General features: G+C 46.0%; 1 protein-coding gene across 4 annotated transcripts in view; it reads left to right on the top strand.

Annotated features, from left to right (window-relative positions):
* KHK (ketohexokinase) overlaps positions 1 to 7536 on the top strand; it is a 222592-nt gene extending 215056 nt beyond the window's left edge. For all 4 annotated transcript variants that reach the window (XM_069605519.1, XM_069605518.1, XM_069605516.1 and 1 more), the window contains 2 exons: positions 6205 to 6362; positions 7132 to 7536. In XM_069605519.1, coding sequence (XP_069461620.1) covers positions 6205 to 6362; positions 7132 to 7217 — 244 coding nt within the window. In that variant the 3' untranslated portion in view covers positions 7218 to 7536. The remainder of the gene's footprint in view (positions 1 to 6204; positions 6363 to 7131) is intronic.
* Positions 7537 to 20967: the final 13431 nt, after the last annotated feature.

Here is a 20967-nt window from a genome sequence, read left to right as displayed (position 1 = left end):
CAGCAACTTCTGCAACTATTAAAACTTTTGTCTGAGTGTTACAAGATTCAGGTTTCGCTTCAGAAACATATTTCGTTTTTACATGGTCTTCTTTTGATGAAGAACTTCAACTTATAAACTTGCGTTCCCTTTTCATTCAAACAGCATTCTGCTTTAACAGGTAGCAGGAAACAAAATGTCTGATATGCAACCTCTCTTTGGTGAAATGTTCTTTTAACACTATGAGAAAGTCGACTACGGCTTCTTAAATCATTACCGATAACGATCTCCAACTTAATGGGAGACGCAACCTCTCCGGTAACGAATATTGGGTAACAATGGGAAAAGAAACGTGAGCACTTTGCTTTCCTCTGAAAAAGTGTGTACTACAATTCCCTTTATTAATCAGGACTTCCCACAACTGCGTACGATTCAACTCGCTTTCACTTCTACACAAGTATAAACTATGCTCGTTAGAGTTACCGGCAAGGTATTTGAAAGTGATTCGGAGTACGGAGTACGGAGCTTCACTCACCGGGTCTCACCGGTTGCAGGCTGCTTCCACCTCCCAACTTTCTGACTTCTGCTACAGGCTCTCTTGGGACCCACAATGCTCCATAGTACGGGTGTCTCTGATCTGGCCTTGATAGGAGAGAGTCTCCTTCTCTCCAGCTTCCCTCGGCTGGCTTCTGCACACGGGCTGCGGGTAAACACACAGCTTCGGCCCTGTATTCACAGCAATTAGACGCATCTGGAAAGACCGCCGATTGCTTCCAGTTTCTTCAAATGCAGCCACAGCCAAACAGGGTGTGTGAGCACAGGACCAAATCAGAGCCTGCAGGTGAAATCTGCTCTTCCTTCACTCTGTCATCCCTTCTGTGGTCACACTTCCTAGTGATCTGCCAGCCTCATGCTCTGCTTTTTCTGCTACTGCTGCCGACCTTCCCCTGCTCCAGCTTCTTTCTGATGCTCCCTCCTGCAGCAGCCTTTTATGGCACTCAGGTGGATCAATTGTGTGCTGTAGCACCTTGAAGCGTCTGTGTGCTAGATGGTATTACCAATAAAATATCTCACACCAAATAACCCGACAGACTCGAAGGAGATGGTAAAATACTGCTTTAATCTCAAAGAAGTAAAGCCGGGCGAATAAACACGTCACATCGATTCATGCACGATCACACTGTCTTCTTGATTATACTCAGTTTGTATAATGCACGTCATCCTGCGTGGCAAACTGTAAAACCTATCAAGGGGTGGCATTGGATGAGGGGGGAACATGTCTACATATAGATAATGTGTGTTAATCCCTCATTGGTGGTCTCTTGTCTGTGAGATACACCCTGAGCTACTTCTATACACATGGTATATAACACTCGTTATAGCAGAGAACATGGCAGCAGAATAATACTTTCTAACATTGGCTTTTCTGATTGGTTGGCAACCCAATTCCAACCTTGGACATTCGGCTCGCTAGCAGCATGTACATAGCAATGAAACCCAGGTGCCTGGAGATTTGTCAGCTCTCCCCTTGTTTTCCCAATTGGTCTATCCTCTCTCTCATCGGTAGGCCCTATGCCAGTGCCTTCTGTTTGAAGGCTGACCTTGCCAGTCTGCACTGTCTGGGGACATTCGAAGGAGCGTAGGCACACCACTATCTTTGCTTTAGTCTTAATGAATAGTCCTTGTTTGCGAGCTCTTTGTCACGTGTTACAAGACTATGAATTTGTCGGCAGTGCATTTACACCAAATTCAAATATGCTTGGTGCAGTTGCTCCTCGTGGCCTTTAGTGACTTGCTCACTCTATCCCATATAAACTTCATGTCCTTTTAACTGTCCAATACTTGGCATCTGTAAATGTTCTTCCTAATCTTTGGGAAATATGTCCTCGCACATGGTCTGCTCGTTAGAATCCCTTCGTGCTTTGCCTTCATCTCTTGAAATAGCATCCTTGGTTCCAAGCTAATGTACTCCTCTATTTGAAAGAGAACATTATTTCTTCAGTATCTTTTCACTTTAAGATACTAGGCTCGTATTGTGAGGTAGCTGGGTTGATTGACAAAAGCCGTTGTCCATCTTCTTCTGATGGCCGTCCTAAACGTTGAATATATACCACTTACAGGCAAGCATATATATGTTCTTGCTACCTTGCTTTACGGCATATTTACAGTTATTGACCATTGAGTCACTTCCTTCTTCTTTGTGTTCATGATTACTGTACCATTGGTTACATGTTTCTGTTAGTGCTCCAGTTACATCGTCATTCTTAAGTATTTTTATATCGTATCATCATAGTTTCTTATATCTTCTTTATGACATTCCTTTACTGTTATCAGACTTTGGTTTAACGTTCATCCATTCTGTTCATGGCTGCATTTCGACGGCTCTGCAAAGTACATCCTTCTTGACAACTTCCCTCCACTATGTCAGCTTGCGGGTACACTCTGAAGGGTTGTCTGAGTGCATATTGTCTCGCATACTTGACGAGGTCCAGGAATATTGCAAGAATTCAGGCATGGGCTCCCCACCATAGCTCTTCATCTGTCATCCCAATATGATGATGGCATCGGCGCAGGGAATAGGGAGAAGACAGGTACCTCCTCCTCTACTATTGGCTTCAGGTGCAGGCCCGTCATCTTAATTGCCTGATCCTGCCAAAGGCTGTTAGGCCTGCCTATCCTTTAGATATACAGGCTTCTTCAGCCCTCTTCCTCATCACAGTCCCAGAAGAATTCTGGGGCATGTGGTCCTTTTTAGGGAAATATGTTTTTCTTACTCCCTTAGTACTTTTAATAGTAGTTTCACTTGCCCTAATATTGTTGGAAGAGGGATTGTGGGATTTGACAGAAGGAATATGAAGAGCCACATTTGCGTCACCCTTTTTAGTGTACCTTTGGCATTGGGGGGGGATGTATGATTTTAGGGAGGCAAAAGACTCAAACGTTGTACTTTGCTGGATTACCCCTGTGGAGTCTATCTTTCCCTCTCATTCAGGAGGCTGAGATATTCTAAATTGACAATCAGCAATTCCTCCTTTAACCCAATATCAGGGTTATCTCTCTCCAGGGAGAAATACTGTGTCCCACCCGTGAAGTCACCCCACTGCCCTGGGCCTTGTCTCCACCCAGGCGATCCAACCGCAGTACACCACCCCCAGGACTGGGATCACGAAGCGCCTGCCCTCTCCTGGCCAAATGGGAGCAGACTTCAGTGGGGATCGACAGGGTTCTGCATAGTATCCCCTCAATCATTCGTTGTAGTTCCAATTGTCACCTCTCATTGTGCCCTCTCACATTTTCCTGAGGCGGTGCTTCATGAACTCCTTGCCCTCGGGAGTCAACAGCTACGGCTACTACTCAAGGTAAATTACAATGGAATAGGACACTATAGATCTATACATATTTTTTCATCAGGCTAACAAAATTCACCCCTCTTCAAAAACGAATGACTAACACTTATGGGCCTCATTCTAGCCTCTGTTAAGGAAGAGGGACATTGACGACATGAAGTAAATACGTCAGACTACTCCTTTTGTACCCCCGTTTGAGTAGGCCACCGTCATGTTCTCTGCATCATAGTGAAAGACCACCATATCAGTACAGTAAGTACCCTATCATTCAGATTGAATGCAGCATCCAGGATTCTCAATAGGGTACTTGTTGAAATGGAGCCCTCTCTGTTCCACTATTCCTTACTTAAGCAACTCGCTGATCAGCTGCTACTCTGACCCAGTGCTTGCATGATCTGCAACTCCTGCTAGAATCTCAGCGCTTACAGGTTCATGCGGAAAACCTCATGAAGGCAACAGAATTGGGCAGGATGTTACCACCACCCAAAAGTAAGTCACAGCCTTTCAGGACACCCAGCATTGCTCCAAGAGCAATCACCTTGCCAGAGAGTTCTGGGTTCAAGGCCTCCTGCATACTGGTTGGCCTTCTGAAGAGACTTCTGACGTCTATAAGAATCTTATACCACTGGCGAGTGCCGCAGGATTCATTAACACATAATGGCATTGGCAAAAGAAAGGCATTTGACTCCACATTAGTATTCTGAAAATTCTGATGATTTTTCTGGCTATCAAATAGCCAAGTGGGGTCCATAAAGAGGCCAACCACAATTCTGGCTCAAAACTTTTTAACACAAAAAATCCTCTTCTTGGCCAAAGTGAAAAATATAGTGCCAGAAGAGTCTTTTCTTAAATGTTCCAACAGTTTGAGTTTCTTTCCACCCTGTCACTCAGTCTTTGAGGTACTGCCGGCTCTTCCTCCTCTTTGTCTCCTATTGATGAAGGGTTACGACCACCTCCGGTTCTCCTTGTAGTTTCTGTATGCACCAGTGTTTCTGCATTGAGCTGTAGATACAATGGGAGCTTTTACTTGACTTTTAGACCAAGCAACCAGGGTTTGCTTTCCCCAGTTTCCACAAGCGAGGATAGGATAGGCATTATCTTCCTCTTTTAGGTTGCTGATTTCTTCCCTCTACTCGGCCACTCTACTTCTCCTCTGGTCCTCCTCAACAACATGTCATGTGCTCGTTCCTCCTCCCACTGCGGATTTAATACCTTCGGATCATGATCTCACTCCTGTCCCCTCCTTAGACCGAGCGTGCCCTCTCATTCCTTCTGATCTTGCTAGCTACCACCTCGCTAGCCTCCTGCATTCCCTTTTGACTAGTCACTTCCTCCGCCCGCTTTTTCGGGTTTTAAACTGGCATCCGCCTGCATCCTCCTGATGACATCCAACCTCCCCCTATTGTTCGTTACCAACCTTTTACTTCCCCTCTTGACCCCGATGACTCATCTCCAGACACCTCCTTTCCCTCCCTGGTCTCCAAACCTTCACAGTCCAAAACCCCCAACTCACTCCAAACGCATGTCACAACTTCTTTCTCCAAACAATCAGAGCACTATGCTATGAGCTAGTCTTTGTAAACCTTACAGGCTCCTTTTTTGTTGGCCAATAGGTTTTGGAGTTTGCACCTGTTCATGATAATGAGTGGGCCATTATGATGGGACAACTTGATTTCTGTATTGAAATCATGTGTACTTAATTGTGTATTGGATGTCCTATTGGGTGGGGGGACCGCAACTTTGTAAAACTAGTCTGCCATCTTGGATTCCTTGTTTGCGTCTGTTCGTGCAAGCATGGTGACGTCGGCCAACCACAGCAGAACCGCATTTGCAGCAAGGCCACTGGTGAGTGTTACGAATACTTTGAAGTAATCCTAAAGGTTTCTGGGTATACCGTACCCTGTATTTCTCCAAAAAAGTATCCGGGAGGGAGTACTCGTTACCATACAAGTTTGTGAGTCCTGCATTTATTTTTCAAATGCCCTTAAAGAGCTGATGGTATCGTTTTGCAACATGTGACTGTCGCCTGCCAGTAATAGGCGCTATGTGAGTGTTCCCCATACCGCCCGTGTCCAACATCCACTAGCTCAGAGAGGTCCCTGGCCGCTTGGTCACCCCAAAAGGTGTCACCAGAGTAAGGTTGGTGTTGTGTCCCCTTTCCATATCCATTATTGTTTTGTTGGGAACTAAGTCCCATTTCTGTTGCTGGTTATGTTGATATGTTGACGTGGGCTGGGTCTCACGCAGAAGGGAAGAGGCATGGTTACCGCCTCAGGTGCCAGTTTCGTGCCGGTGAATAAAGAGATAAGAAGCATACAGCACCGGCTCCCGCGTCTTATTTGTTAGATTGATTGGGCCTGCCTCATTGCATTATTCCTCGATTCAGATGCGAGTCTGAATATAACAGTTTGAGACTTTGTCACATGGCCCTGAAGTAGTTCTCGCAATGTTTTATGGGAAGGTGATCTTTTTATACACTGACAACAACATTCTAGCATTCTACTGGAGTACACATAGGAGCAGTCAGTAAACGATGAGTGGATATTGACTATGCAACTGTTCTTTAAACCCTTGATTGCAAGCCCCCTCCCCCTCATTGGCTCAGACTTGTAGGCATATCATTATTCCTAAAATCAATTAGGCATGTAGATATAAATGCATAGCCAAAATTGCACCATTTTTTGCGTCGTCTATATAAAAGTGCTACGGGCATTCAGTAAGAACTCAAAATATCTTACTGGGCTCTGTCCTACTGTCGGAAGCGAGTGCATGCAGCGGACGGTCTGAGCTGGTTTCTTTATCAGTATTTTAGGTACAGCCTATATATTTAGAATAATGCTCTTGTATAGAAACCCACATATTCTTGCTATGTCTGCAGGACCTACCTAATCTGTGCCTGGGCAGAGAAAGGAGCTGATGCACTTGGCCCTGATGGAACAATAATTCATACGGATGCCTTCCCGCCAGATGTCATCGTGGACACACTGGGAGCTGGTGATACCTTTAATGCATCTGTGATCTTCGCCCTGTCCACAGGTAAGAGGCCTTACCCGTGTCTGGAGTGCTTCACTTCCACAACATTTTATCCAATAGGAGCTTCAGGGTAACGTGACATAGTCCTATTGTTTCCTGTCAGGACAAATGGCCATAACGTCAGGGATTGATGTAAGACTGCTAGTATTCCTTATCCCCTTGTAGCCCTGCCACTAGGGTTCCAGTACAGAATGCTGGTGGAGTGAACTTTGCAGCTGCTCCAAAACCAGCTTCAAGACTCAGGTGTAGGGTTTGGTGGTTACTCCCTTCACTCCTTTCTCCAGTCGCCCTGAGCATCAACGACTTTCCTTGCATCAGACTCTGCCTGCATCAGACTTGGAAGGGATGCTAGAGACATTTTCCTGATGGGTTAATTCACGCCTCTGCATCTCTCAACCAGCCATGACCAACAGCGCGCGAATGGGAAAGGTGTGAGATCTAGTTGGTTATGGTGTGTATTTTCCACCTTCCGCCACTACAAAATGCTAACATTTTGTAGTGGCGGAAGTGTTTTATAGCAAATAAAACACTCCCATCCTCAGTGTTTTATAGCAATAGACTCATCATCAATTTGTAATGGTGTTTTATATTAAAATGGTCATAACTCCAATGTTTTCAGTAGCTGCCACAGTGCAAATAGTGTCAGAACGGGTGCCCATGATTGCCCTTTCACCATCCGCTTCCCAGAGAACACAGTGACATTATTTGTCTATTGTGTCATCTTGCTGCCTGCTTGTATTGCCCATTTCACAGGTTCTTCTCTTGCCCTTAGGGAAGAGCGTTCAGGAGGCACTAACGTTCGGCTGCCAGATTGCTGGTAAGAAGTGTGGACTCCAAGGGTATGATGGGATTGTATGAAGTCACCTCCCACCTTCTGAAGAGTGAGAAACATGGCTTTGGACCATTCAGGAGCACATTCCAGGCTTTGAAGAAAAGGTGTGTGTGTGCAAGCTCCACGCTGCATGAAGCCTATGAATAATTAACAGAACAGAGAATACCTCTCATACTCCTGCCAGCGTTGCTCAACAAAGAAGTGTGTACAATGTCCAAAGAAATTATTTTGTAAATTATTCAAATTGTTCAAAAAAGTAGAAAGAACATATATAGCTTTTAATTTTGTATTTTTATTATAAGACAATTCTTTCTAGTGTCAAAATAAAATTTGTCGAAAGAATAATTCAATTCAAAATACTTTTTGTTCTAAAAAAGTAATATATATTCAGCGAACTGTATTAAGATTTTGAACCAATAATTCAATCAGCCACCTTATTTATTGGGTGAGATCCTTTTTCATAAAGTGCCTTGTTTTCAGAAGTCATTGTGGCAAGTTCCATAGGACTCTATGCTTCAGTGGTAAATCTGTTCTAAGAAAAAGAAACAACGTATCTTGGTAGAACAGGAGACTAGTCCTTATCTTATTTCCATGGATGATACATTGAGCCATTCAAGAATGATTACCGTGAAGTGGTATGTCGAGTCGTCCATTCTCCATACACTGAATTTATGTCAGATCAGATGCCTTAACTGCAGGACAACATACTGCAATTTACTTTGCACAGCAGATGTCCAGATTGACAAAAAGAGATCCATGTATGCATGCACAGGTCTCCCCCACCCCATGCTCCCTACAGCTCAGTGTATTGTTCCCTTCTTCTGGCATGATGTTCCTTGCACAGGCTATGTAAGAGTGTAAGCCACAGGCCTCCCTCGACCTATGTTCCCCACAGCTCAGCATATTGTTCCCTTCTGGTGGCATGACGTTCCTTGCACAGGCTATGTAAGAGTGTAAGGCGCAGGCCTCCCTCACCCTATGTTCCCCACAGCTCAGCATATTGTTCCCTTCTGGTGGCATGATGTTCCTTGCACAGGCTATGTAAGAGTGTAAGCCACAGGCCTCCCTCGCCCTATGTTCCCCACAGCTCAGCATATTGTTCCCTTCTGGTGGCATGACATTCCTTGCACAGGCTATGTAAGAGTGTAAGGCGCAGGCCTCCCTCACCCCATGTTCCCCACAGCTTAGCCTATTTCTCCTTCTGGTGGCATGACATTGCTTGCACAGGCTATGTAAGAGTGTAAGGCACAGGCCTCCCTCACCCCATGTTCCCCACAGCTCAGTGTATTCCCTTCTGGTGGCATGAAGTTCCTTGCACAGGCTATGTAAGAGTGTAAGGCACAGGCCTCCCTCACCCATGTTCCCCACAGCTCAGCGTATTGTTCCCTTCTGGTGTCATGACGTTCCTTGCACAGGCTATGTAAGAGTGTAAGGCACAGGCCTCCCTCACCACATGTTCCCCACAGCTCAGCATATGGTTCCCTTTTGGTGGCATGACGTAGCTTGCACAGTCTATGTAAGAGTGTAAGGCACAGGCCTCCCTCGCGCTATGTTCCCCACAGCTCAGCATATTGTTCCCTTCTGGTGGCATGACATTCCTTTCACAGGCTATGTAAGAGTGTAAGGCACAGGCCCACCTCACCCCATGTTCCCCACAGCTCAGCGTATTGTTGCCTTCTGGTGGCATGCCGTTCCTTGCACAGGCTATGTAAGAGTGTAAGGCACAGGCCTCCCTCACCACATGTTCCACACAGCTCAGCATATTGTTCTGTTCTGGTGGCATGACGTTCCTTGCACAGGCTATGCAAGAGTTTAAGGCACAGGGCTCCCTCACCCCATGTTCCCCACAGCTCAGCGTATTGTTCCCTTCTGGTGGCATGACGCTCCTTGCACAGGCTATGTAAGAGTGTAAGGCACAGGCCTCCCTCACCCCATGTTCCCCACAGCTCAGCAAATGGTTCCCTTCTGGTGGCATGACGTTCCTTGCATGTTCCCCACAGCTCAGCATATTGTTCCCTTCTGGTGGCATGACGTTCCTTGCATGTTGTTCCTTTCTGGTGGCATGACGTTCCTTGCACAGGCTATGTAAGAGTGTAAGGCACAGGCCTCCCTGACTACCTGTTGCCCACAGCTCAGCATAGTGTTCCCTTCTGGTGTCATGGTGCTCCTTGCACAGTCTATGTAAGAGTGTAAGGCACAGGCCTCCCTCACCACATGTTTCCCATAGTTCAGCATATTGTTCCCTTCTGGTAGCATGACACTCCTTACACAGGCTATGTAAGAGTGTAAGGCACAGGCCTCCCTCACCCCATGTTCCCCACAGCTCAGCAAATGGTTCCCTTCTGGTGGTATGACGTTCCTTGCATGTTCCCCACAGCTCAGCATATTGTTCCCTTCTGGTGGCATGACGTTCCTTGCATGTTGTTCCTTTCTGGTGGCATGACGTTCCTTGCACAGGCTATGTAAGAGTGTAAGGCACAGGCCTCCCTGACTACCTGTTGCCCACAGCTCAGCATAGTGTTCTCTTCTGGTGGCATGGTGCTCCTTGCACAGTCTATGTAAGAGTGTAAGGCACAGGCCTCCCTCACCACGTTCCCCACAGCTCAGCATATTGTTCCCTTTTGGTGCCATGACGTAGCTTGCACAGGCTATGTAAGAGTGTAAGGCACAGGCCTCCCTCACCACATGTTCCCCACAGCTCAACGTATTGTTCCCTTCTGGTGGCATGACATTCCTTGCACAGGCTATGTAAGAGTGTAAGGCACAGGCCTCCCTCACCCCATGTTCCCCACAGCTCATCATGTTGTTCCCTTCTGGTGGCATGACGCTCCTTGCACAGGCTATGTAAGAGTGTAAGGTACAGGCCTCCCTCACCCCATGTTCCCCACAGCTCAGCGTATTGTTTCCTTCTGGTGGCATGACATTCCTTGCACAGGCTATGTAAGAGTGTAAGGCACAGGCCTCCCTCACCCCATGTTCCCCACAGCTCATCATGTTGTTCCCTTCTGGTGGCATGACGCTCCTTGCACAGGCTATGTAAGAGTGTAAGGTACAGGCCTCCCTCACCCCATGTTCCCCACAGCTCAGCGTATTGTTTCCTTCTGGTGGCATGACATTCCTTGCACAGGCTATGTAAGAGTGTAAGGCACAGGCCTCCCTCACCACATGTTCCCCACAGCTCAGCGTATTGTTACCTTCTGGTGGCATGACGTTCCTTGCACAGGCTATGTAAGAGTGTAAGGCACAGGCCTCCCTCACCCCATGTTCCCCACAGCTCAGCGTATTGTTCCCTTCTGGTGGCATGAAGTTCCTTGCACAGGCTATGTAAGAGTGTAAGGCACCGGCGGTCTCCCTCACCACATGTTCCCCACAGCTCAGCATATTGTTCCCTTCTGCTGGCATGACGTTCCTTGCACAGGCTATGTAAGAGTGTAAGGCACAGGCCTCCCTCACCACATGTTCCGCACAGCTCAGCATATTGTTCCCTTCTGGTGGCATGACTTTCCATGCACAGGCTATGTAAGAGTGTAAATACACAGGCCTCCCTCACCCCATGTTCCCCACACGCGTACCTTGCACAGGCTATGTAAGAGTGTAAGGCACAGGCGGCCTCCCTCACCACATGTTCCCCACAGCTCAGCATATTGTTCCCTTCTGGTGGTATGACGTTCCTTGCACAGGCTATGTAAGAGTGTAAGCCGCAGGCCTCCCTCACCCTATGTTCCCCACAGCTCAGCGTATTGTTCCCTTCTGGTGGCATGACGCTCCTTGCACAGGCTACGTAAGAGTGTAAGGCACAGGCCTCCCTCCCCACATGTTCCCCACAGCTCAGTATATTGTTCCCTTCTGGTGGCATGACGTTCCTTGCCTAGGCAATGTAAGAGTGTAAGGACAGGCCTCCCTCACTCTATGTTCCACACAGCTCCCAGTTCACGTTCCGTATTGTTCCTTTCTGGTGGCATGACATTCCTAGCAAAGGCTACGTAAGCCCCTCATTTTTCCATTGTTCATTGTTTCACAGTCTACCCTGTGAACTCTATGGTTCAGGCTGAGCCCCTAATTTCTGCTTTGCTTATTCTGTAGACGATTGACTTCAAGTAATTTCAGTTTTCCAATGGTGGCCTGCATTGATTGTGCCTCCAGCTCATGGAACTTCCTCATCGGAGAAGTATCGCCAAGATGGGCCCCAGTTGGTAGACCATGCTCTATCTGCATCAAGTCGTACATTCCGTACTAATGCTCAATGACTTCTACCTGATGAGCTTGCGCTGGTGTGCAGCCAAGGCCTAAATCCATCAGGCGACTGTGATGTGCCACAAAGTTTACCTAGGCCTACCCACAAAGTTCTGTCTAACCCAAATAGTACTTAATCATGCTAAGTGGTGCCTCCTGGGCCTAAATGTACCTAAGGTAATCTGCTTCTAATGCCAAAATATCTTATGCTGCCAGAACCTAAAGCTACTCAAAAACATTCCTCTGAATTGTTTCAGAACCTCTTCCGCCACACATTTTGTGTTGCACCAGAAGGGTATATCGCTGGCATGAAGAGCATAACACCAAAGCACCATCTACCAGCTTGTTTTTCCTTTGTCAGAACGTTAATGTGGAGTCAAATGTCATCCTTTGGCCAATGGTGTTATGGGAGCAAGGCCTAGAGCATGATTGATCATGAAGCACATTGCTGAAATAAGACTCTGGTTGGAAACTGTTTTAAATCTATTTGATTAAGCCTCCAGATCCTCTTTTAGAGCTTTCTTAAAACCCAGTCGAGTATTTTTTTTTTTTTTGTGAGCAGATATCTTTGCTTGCCCCTCCTCCTACTACTGGCATCTGTATAACAATACTTCGAGAGAGCAAAATATGTTTGCTTCAGTTGTGTTGCTGGTACACCGAAGGTAAGCTCGTCAGATCCCATCGCATCGAACCCGGCCCAGAGTCGAACCCCCTATACAAATGTGTTAATTCTTTGCCCCTCAGCGATTCTTACAAAGGGTCCCTTGACTAGATTGTCTTCTTATCCTGTCTACTGCCCTATGAAATCTGACTACTCTTTTTGTCCCTGGAATAATACTCACACAAACCGTAACACTTCTGGAGTTCAGTAATGTTGACAAATGGATTGGGACGATGAATAAAACAAGCCTAGCTGTGCCTCCTCAGTGAGGGCGACCTTCCCTATGAAATACCAACCTGTCCTGGATTGTAGCTACGGACAGGATGGTGGTTCACCTGGTAGAGCGAAAAATACCACCAGGTATTCACCAGGCTGAAGCGGAATTAAGGAGAGTTGCAGTACAGGAATGACCGTGAGGTAGGTATGATAGGGAAGAGAATTGGAGATCAGGTGTAAGTGGTAAAAAATAAAAAAACTCTTTATGGAGAAGGTACTTTGGATAGATCCCCTGGATAGGAGGAGCAGCCAAACTTCCAGAGGTATCCTGGGAGGTAGGTTGAAAGGGCAGAACGAGGACGCGCTAGAGGTAAACGGATAAGCAATGACAGCAGCAAGGCGTCCACAGTTCAATGCTCCCTGATAGAAGACAAGGGGTAATCCAGTAACAAATCTCTATGTCAGAAAAATGGATAAAAAAGCAAGTATCCACAAGTAAACAGGCACGGAATCCAGCAGGAAATCCTTACTACAAAAATAGGTCAAGAAAATACTACCATTACGGGTTAATTCAAAAGCAGGGTCAAGTTTACCAGAGTCAAAGGTTGAATTCACTGTAGAAATCCAAATTGAAACAGGGTAGCAGAGCCAGAGGTCGAAAACCAGGAAGTCAGTGGATCGTAGGAAAACAGGAAACACAAAGCGTAGTAATACTTCAATCAGAAGCACAGCCAAACGAATAGTGAGCATATATAAGCGTCGCATCAGTATGCCTCTTCTGATGACGTGACTGTGCGCGGTGTCAGCAGGAGTAGCCATGGTCATGGCAACCGAAGGGGGCATGGTCGCCAAGGATAGCTGGGCCGTGATAGTCTGAGAGACGCCATGGCAACTTCCAGCGTCTAGCGCCGGTCATCTGTGTGCTCAAGTCCTGCACTCAGCAGTGAGGGACGGCAGGGTGCCAGTCCCGCACACGGCAGCATGCAATGGCGGCGCTCCGGTCCCGGACATGGTGGTGAGGGACGGCGGGAGCCATGACAGTCCCAAGTACTCATTAAGTATGCAAAGTATCCTATCTCCATCAACGGAAAATCTGTAGCATCACTTTCTTTAACTGAAGGTCCAGAGTAATATGTAGAGATCTGAACCATCACCCCATTAAAATGTTCCTTACTGAATTCACGTTTGGCAATCTCAAAGGCACGCCCTATTTCCCATCTATTATAGTTAAATAAACCTGATATTTTTTGCGTCACTGACATGTGGTCTTCGGCTACGTCTCATGTGAATTTTAGCGATTTTAGTTTCTGATGGGTAGAAGGTACTCTATATACTGACTGCACTTCAAGAGGGAGTACTGTTGGATTCTTCCATGAGGTATCCCTTACTTTTAACAAATCCGAATGCCCATCTCTGGAGCCTGATACTCTTTGAGTTTGAATTGCTCAGACTCAAAGCTTATAGGCATTTGGTGCTCTGTTGTCCTCCAACTGTGTCTCAACAGGTAATTGGTCAAATTATTAATGCCCTTGCCACTTTGTTGATTAACTCTTTCAAATGATTAATCCTTGCTGATTTTAATAGTTCCCGATGGTTACACCGTGGGAAGTTTGGTCAAGTGTGACATTTTCAACAACTTTTTTATGGGATCCCCCATTGAGGCACCCCACTTCTGCAAACCCCCAACAACTGTAAATGTACACATATAAAAATATGGTTGGTTCCTATAACAATCACTTTAGCTAGTCTCACCAGGGATCAACCTCTCTGAGTTTTGTGATAACCTCCTCGCATGTGGCCAGGGGACTGAGTCTGCTACCTGATCCTGACCCTGTGAGCAGATATATGAGTGAGGATCATATGGAAGGAGACAGCCACCGTGGAGATGTCATGGCTTCATTGGATGAGGCGCGGTATCCCCCATTTTCCCATGATGAAGACCCCCTTTTTGTTGTACTGATCTTCCATATGGAATCATTGAGAACGACTCTGCAAGTATTATGCATCAGAAACCATTAATCAATTACCACAACCACCTATGTACTGAGATGAGGAGGATGAAGGAATTGATGCAGAGCAGCAGGACTGTCAAGCTTAATGTACATGCTAGTTATTGGGTGAAAACACCTGTGTGCAGGACCTTTAAACATGGTAACCTAACTATGAGAAGGCGCTCAGGAGAAGATGTGGACTCTCCATTGAAGGCTGACAGAAGCTGGAGGCACAAGCTGTTTGCGGAAGCTGGAGGAGCGAGCTGATGTGACAGAGGAAAGAAGCTTGCCAGTCAAGAAGGAAAGTAACATGGTGCAAGCAAGGCGTGCCATTGAGATGCAAGGAACCGCATGAGGATTCCTGGGCGTCCGGCAGCCGGGAGAAGCAGCGTTGTCCTTACCGTGAGCTGAAGTGAAGCCAGCGTGCAGGAGTGGAGCCGTGAGAGACACTGGAGAGACGTCACAACTGCCCAGAGTGGGAGGCAAGTGGCAAATGTACACCACGTATGCGAGAGCAAGACCGATGATGCTACACAGAGCCATTGAGTCAGTCCAGAGCAGAGTGGGGATCCCGGGGCATTTCAGCAACCACATCAAAGAGAATTTGAACATTGTGAAGTTACGGAAAGTGAAATGAGAAGAAGATTGGTTGTGAATCGAAAGGGCAGAAGAATTTGAACATTGTGAAGTTACAGAAAGTGAAATAATACAATTATTTGTGCATTGAAATGCAGAGTGCCAACTGGAATCCCAATAAGAAGTTAATGCAAATGTAAGGGATAGCGTAAAAGGACTGTGACAACAAGTAGATATACCAAGTTAAGAAAGGTATATGCTTCTTGGATGTAAAGATGAATTATAATAAAAGAGAAGTCCTAGCAGGAGAGTACACCAGGTAGTTGTGAGTGCAAGTGAAGACCTGGCAGGAGAGTACTCCAGGCAGTGGGAAGTGCATAAGGAATCCTGGCAGGGGAGTATACCCGGCAAATTGAAAACCTGCAAAGAGTGTCAAGCAGAAGCTGTGTTTGCTAAACCAAGAAAGACCTTGGGCCTCGTTAGGAGGCAGGCGGCCACGTAATGAACGGTGACGGTCCCGTTCATTACGGGCTGCCCTATTACGAGGACTGCTGCGGGACCCGCAAAGGAATGCCTGGTCAAACCAGGCGTCCTTAGCGGATCCCGCTAGCAGTCCAGGATGCTAACGAGCCCGTCATTAACGGGCCCGTTGTTCGCATCCTCCCCATTCCCATTGAGCCCCATAGGGAATGGGGATTCATTTTTACCGGGTCCCAGAAAAGGGCAATTACCGGCGGCAGCTGTGCCCTTAATAAGGGCACAGCTACCGCCAGGGTCGTAATGAGGCCCCTTGTGTTAAAAGAAGGAACTTTTGTTAAAGAAGAGTTTATAAGGCTGAAAGGTTTTTATCTAACGGGATTGTTCTTGGCCAAGAAAGACGCAAAGAACATTTAGACCCAACGACATTTGTGATACCATTGAAGAATCCAGGGGCAGGGAATCAGCCTCTGGAACTAAGGTCTTTTCCATTTTGAAGAACATTTACATTGGAGCTGTTCTATTTTTATGTAAGAACACTTTTTTTAAATACCACGTTAAAGACATTTCCCTTTTCACTTCACTATTTTGTTTGTAGTGTGAGGATAAGGATAGAGCATATGGACACAAGGAGGGCTTTTGATTTATGAAATCCTGACAAAAACAGATCCTTAGTTTTTGGTTTAGGTTGGGAAACACATCTTTAGCACAGGGCCAGAGACGCATTTTCCCAACCCATTTAAGTTCAATAAAAGTATCAAACCAAAACCATGACAACTTTGTGTCTGGCTTTTATTTCTGACCCCTCACAGTTTATACCCATTGATCAACACCAAGGCCACTAATGAGCACAGACATTAGTTGCACCAACTTGTGTCACAACTGGTGCTAAAAAGCCATACACCCTCTCCAGTGAGATGCTCTAACCACTTTGTGATACATTTTAAAATCCTATTGTGATGAAACCTTGTCCAATGCAGTGTATATCCTCTAAGGCAGCAATACGCTCTTGGGAGTTGGTCACCCAATTAGTTTGGCATTCATGCCCCTGATGAAAAACACTATGATACATTCTGACATTATATTCCCCCTTTTAAAGAAAAATGTGGTAGATTCATTAAGTGCTCCATTGGAAATGATGCTTTCCTAAATATAACACCTCTAACCCTTGATTCTGTTTAGAATTGGAATATTGGAGAAGTATTCAGAAAGAAACCTTAAGTAGATACTTGTTGGTGTTGAGTCTAGGAAATCATATATTCTGTCCTCCTTCAGCGATTACAAACGGGTAGTTCAAGCTGAAAAAGTTAAATGCTTCTCAGAAAGAGTAGACAAAATGCGCTGTTCTACGAAAGAAGCTTACCTTCTGTTAATGGATATAGAAATCTGTATAAAAAGGATAATTCCATCCCTGTGTCCTTAGATCTTTGCCATCCACTGGCATCATTTTTCTTCTAATAAATCTTGATATTTTAAACAGCTTTGGAAACATAGAAATTGTCTCTGCTAGAGAGCCATACGTTTCCTAAATCACTATAACTCCCTCTATTGTGCCTGAGTTCTCCTTGCCAACTGAAAGATGATGGGAAAACTGATTACATCAGGCAAAGCCCCGGAGTCCCTTTATGATCCAATCATTCAAAATGATAGTCCCCCAAATGCTTTCATGCCTTGCACTTGTACTCACTGATCCTTAAATCAAGGACCTGTCACCAGTAATTTAAAGATGCTGTCATTACACAACTATTCATAAAGCCCTCATTAGATTCAAACATCTTGTCCAACTTTCGCCGTATTTCCCTTTTGTACCATTCATGGATAAATTAATGCTCCTGGATCTCTCTGCAGAATTTGATCTCGTCGCTCACTCTTTGCCATTGGAGAGACTAGGAACTATCGCGATCTGCTCCAATAACACATTATTTTGCCTCTCCTCATTTCTAGGTCCCAGATCTGCTCATGTCGCCTCAGGGGGCTACAAATCTCCCATCCAATTGCTGTGATGTGGTGTTCCTCGGGGTGCATCTCTTTCTGCCACTCTCTTTAACATATACATTCATCCTTTCTTTGACCTTCTTGACAGCATTGACGTACGTTATACCAATTACACAGATGATCAAACTGACTGGCAATTATGAGTTGGACCTCACTAAAATCAATTCTATCTATGCTACCATTGAGGACCGGATGATCAAAAATTCCCTTGCCCACAATGGCAATAAAACTGAGAACATGCTTGTTGATACTCCTCAACCTCTTGCCAAACTGGATTCCAGATATTCAGCTTTTCCAGAACTACAATTCAGACCAGCCCCTAGGTCAATACCCTTAGCGTTTATCTAGATGCCAATCTCAACATGAGCAAACTTGTCAGACAGCTGAAAGCCTGCTGCGCCTATACAACACGTCTCATCAGACAAATCGAACCTGTCTTATCCATCGCCAACACTGCGGCCCTTGCCAGTGCCTTGTTCAACTCCAGACTTGACTATAGCAACTGCCTCTTGGCTGGTACGTCTCAGTCCAATCCAGTTTCCTTTCAGGTGGTTCAGAATAATGCTGTTTGTGCAGTAAGTGGTATCTCCAGAAGGAGCAAAGTCACTGAAGCCCTTAAATTCTTACACTGACTTCCTGTTAAGCACTGCATTGCATATAAGGTACTTTCCCTCACTCATAGGTGCCTCACAGACAATGCCCCATCTTACTTCAAAGAAAGGATAAAGCTTTCTCAGTCATCTCGCGCTATACGATCCAACAACTCCAATAACCTTACGCAGTCTCGTTACAAGCTTGCCCGCTTTGGCGGCAATAGCTTTGACTCTGTTGCCCCACGTTTCTGGAACTCTCTCCCTGTTTTTCTGCTCACCTGCCTTGAGCTTCCTTCCTTTAAGAAATCTCTTAAAACATTTATCTTCAATTCTTATAACTATTATCTACCCCTGCGTCTCCCTGGTCTACCCTTTGCTTCGCTCTACTGAGCTCTCTTACTTGCTATGCAATGAGGTCTAGGGGCGAGTTACACCTTATGAGAAATAATTAACATTAACATTACTTGAGAAGATAGTGGGATCCCTGTTACAACATTTTGCTGAAGAAAAAGCAGAAGCAAGCTGTTCTTCACCAAGCGTGGGCAGAAGTATGCTGTATGACCTCTGCAAACCTGCTGATTTTGCTAGAGCTGCTGCCCTGATCCCAACGTCAGCCTTCAATGCGTCGCACTAGGCAATAATCCTGGATCAGGTATACTCGCAGGGCTTTTGTGCAATCATTTGGAATTGGATAATGGCATACATTACTGGCCTAGTCCAGACCATCCTCAAAATTCATTTATCCTTTAGCTAACCACAGTGCAAAGCATTGTGGTCACTTCTGTTCAATTTACATATGCCACTCTTGGCAGACTTGTTTAAGAGAGATTCCAATGTTATACCTATGCTGATGACACAAAGATCATTGTATGCCTGGAGGATAGCTGTGTTCTCTTAGGCCATAATTCTAACTCCTGTCTAATGGTGATTGACTGCTGGATATGTCTTAATTGCCACAAATTAATTGCCATCAAAACTGAGATCCCTCTTCAGCTCCTCCGTGGAAATGAGAGCAGGCACCCAAGTTTGCTCTCTATGCAAGTGATAGAGTAACTCCACTTGTATTTACAGCTCGTGGCAGAGACACAGCGATGTCTACAGGAGCTGTGGGAGGGTTTGAAGGTCACCGTATCCCACCATCAACAGGAGACCAGCCAGAGGTCCTTTGGAGAAAATACCACATAGACTGTGAGTGACTGGGGTAGGGATCTCCCTGAAATCTTGTGAACTTTCTAAGGAGACCTTTGAATGGGTGGAACTATTGACAAAAGACTGTCCTGGTGCATTATTTGAGTTTGACCCAAAGAGGAATTTTTGTTATTAAATAAAGACTTTGTTTTTCTCAATATCGTGTTCGAACTGTATGTGAACCCCACTCGGCTATCAGACAATCCCTCTTGTGGGATTGTTTGCCCTTTTGGCAAATTAAGTATTGCTTTTAGTGCAAAGTCTGAAAACTCCTGAAAACCGGACTCTACCCTGTTTAGGGAATCTATTCTGTATCCTGTTATTTCTTGGGTGTGTACTGTGATGGTCTCCTGCCTGATGTAAGGAGGGAGTGGCCATGGGTGATGTAAGGAGGGAGTGGCCATGGGGCGGGTTCCACAATCCGCTATGCAGAGCTACTCCTGAAGACCGTATCGGGATGATTCCTTGATCAACCCCACCATGCCCCAGTGATTTGGCAGGGACTTGTCACAGGCTGAAAGGGCGCACCCTGTCACTTTAAGGGAAGTGACCGGTAGAGATAGACCCTCGCAAGCATTTGTACCACTTTGGGACATTTGGTTTCCCAACTTGACCCACGCAGATTTAAAGGCACCCCCATTCTCCTAGAGGAGGTGCTTTCACCCTTCCAGGCAAAGCTGTAGGAGTGCTGGTGGTGGCAGGAGGATGTGGTCCCACAAACCTGCCCATGAAGACTGTGTGATGTGGTAAGTTCTAGGGGCAAGGACATCTACAGCTGTGTGCGGCAACACTGATGCACATTCTTAAACAGCACCCCCAGACACTCCCATGATGAGAAACTTCAGTTCACAGGGCCCTGTATGTGACTGATTCAACTCAGATTGAACAGTTAACAACAAAACTCCACAGTTACAGGCATGCTGCTTGCAGGTATGGAAGAACATTCCAAAATGGTGGCACCCCTATGCGGTTGGGGTGACTAGCGGTAGGGACTGTGGAAAACTGCCAATAATTAGAAACAAACCTATCCACTGATGCCACTAATAACCATGTTTACGTCCATTCAATTAAGCAGGAGATGTCCCTGAGGGACGCGCCATGTACCCTACATAAGAAGCCATCAGAATTGCGGCAGTGTATGTGTGTTTGGAGGCAAGGGAGAAGCGATCCTGGTGAATGGTGCAAGTGGAAGGAAGAGAGTGGAGCAACGCAGGAGGAAGGAGGTTAGAGGGATGCGTCCAGGCGGATAAAGAGGAGGTTGGAAGCACAGAAGATTTAGGAGGTGGTAAAGATAAAGGAGTTGGCAAAGCTTAAGTGGGAGTTTAAGGTGGAATTGAAGGTTCAGGTGGATGCTAAGATGAAGGAGGTGATGGAGTCTGAGGGGGGAGACGGAGAGCAAATCGAGAGTGATGAGCAAGGAGGAAAAGGGAGTGAAAAAAGGTACAGGATGAAACGGGAGTGAAGTGGCTGGAGGGAGAGTAACAGGAGAAACAGCAGAGAAGTTGAAGGCACTGGAGACTGCATAGAGAAGGCAAATGCCTTTAGGTTCTCCTTATTAGCCAAATATAGCTTAAACAGTAGGGGTCAGTATGTCTCTATAAACTTACCTGGGGCCTGGCTAGGCTAGCTAGTGTGGAAAATGCTATTTCCAGACAAGAGAGTGAGGGTTGGCCATAGCACTCTGCCAAAGAAATCAATAAAAATCCTTTGACCATCTCCGAGATTTGGAGAGCCCTTTGAACCCTTTGTGGCGGTGCCTTAAGAGGCAGAAGACGTGGCGCAGCTTGCGTGCCATTGCAGGCAGGAGTTGGAGCGTCATGTTCCCCAAACCTTCATCTCAGATAAT

This window comes from Ambystoma mexicanum, chromosome 4p (genome assembly GCF_040938575.1).
Source record: "Ambystoma mexicanum isolate Mex_15411 chromosome 4p, UKY_AmexF1_1, whole genome shotgun sequence".
Classification (NCBI taxonomy): domain Eukaryota; kingdom Metazoa; phylum Chordata; class Amphibia; order Caudata; family Ambystomatidae; genus Ambystoma; species Ambystoma mexicanum.
This window is presented reverse-complemented; position numbering and strand designations above follow the sequence as displayed.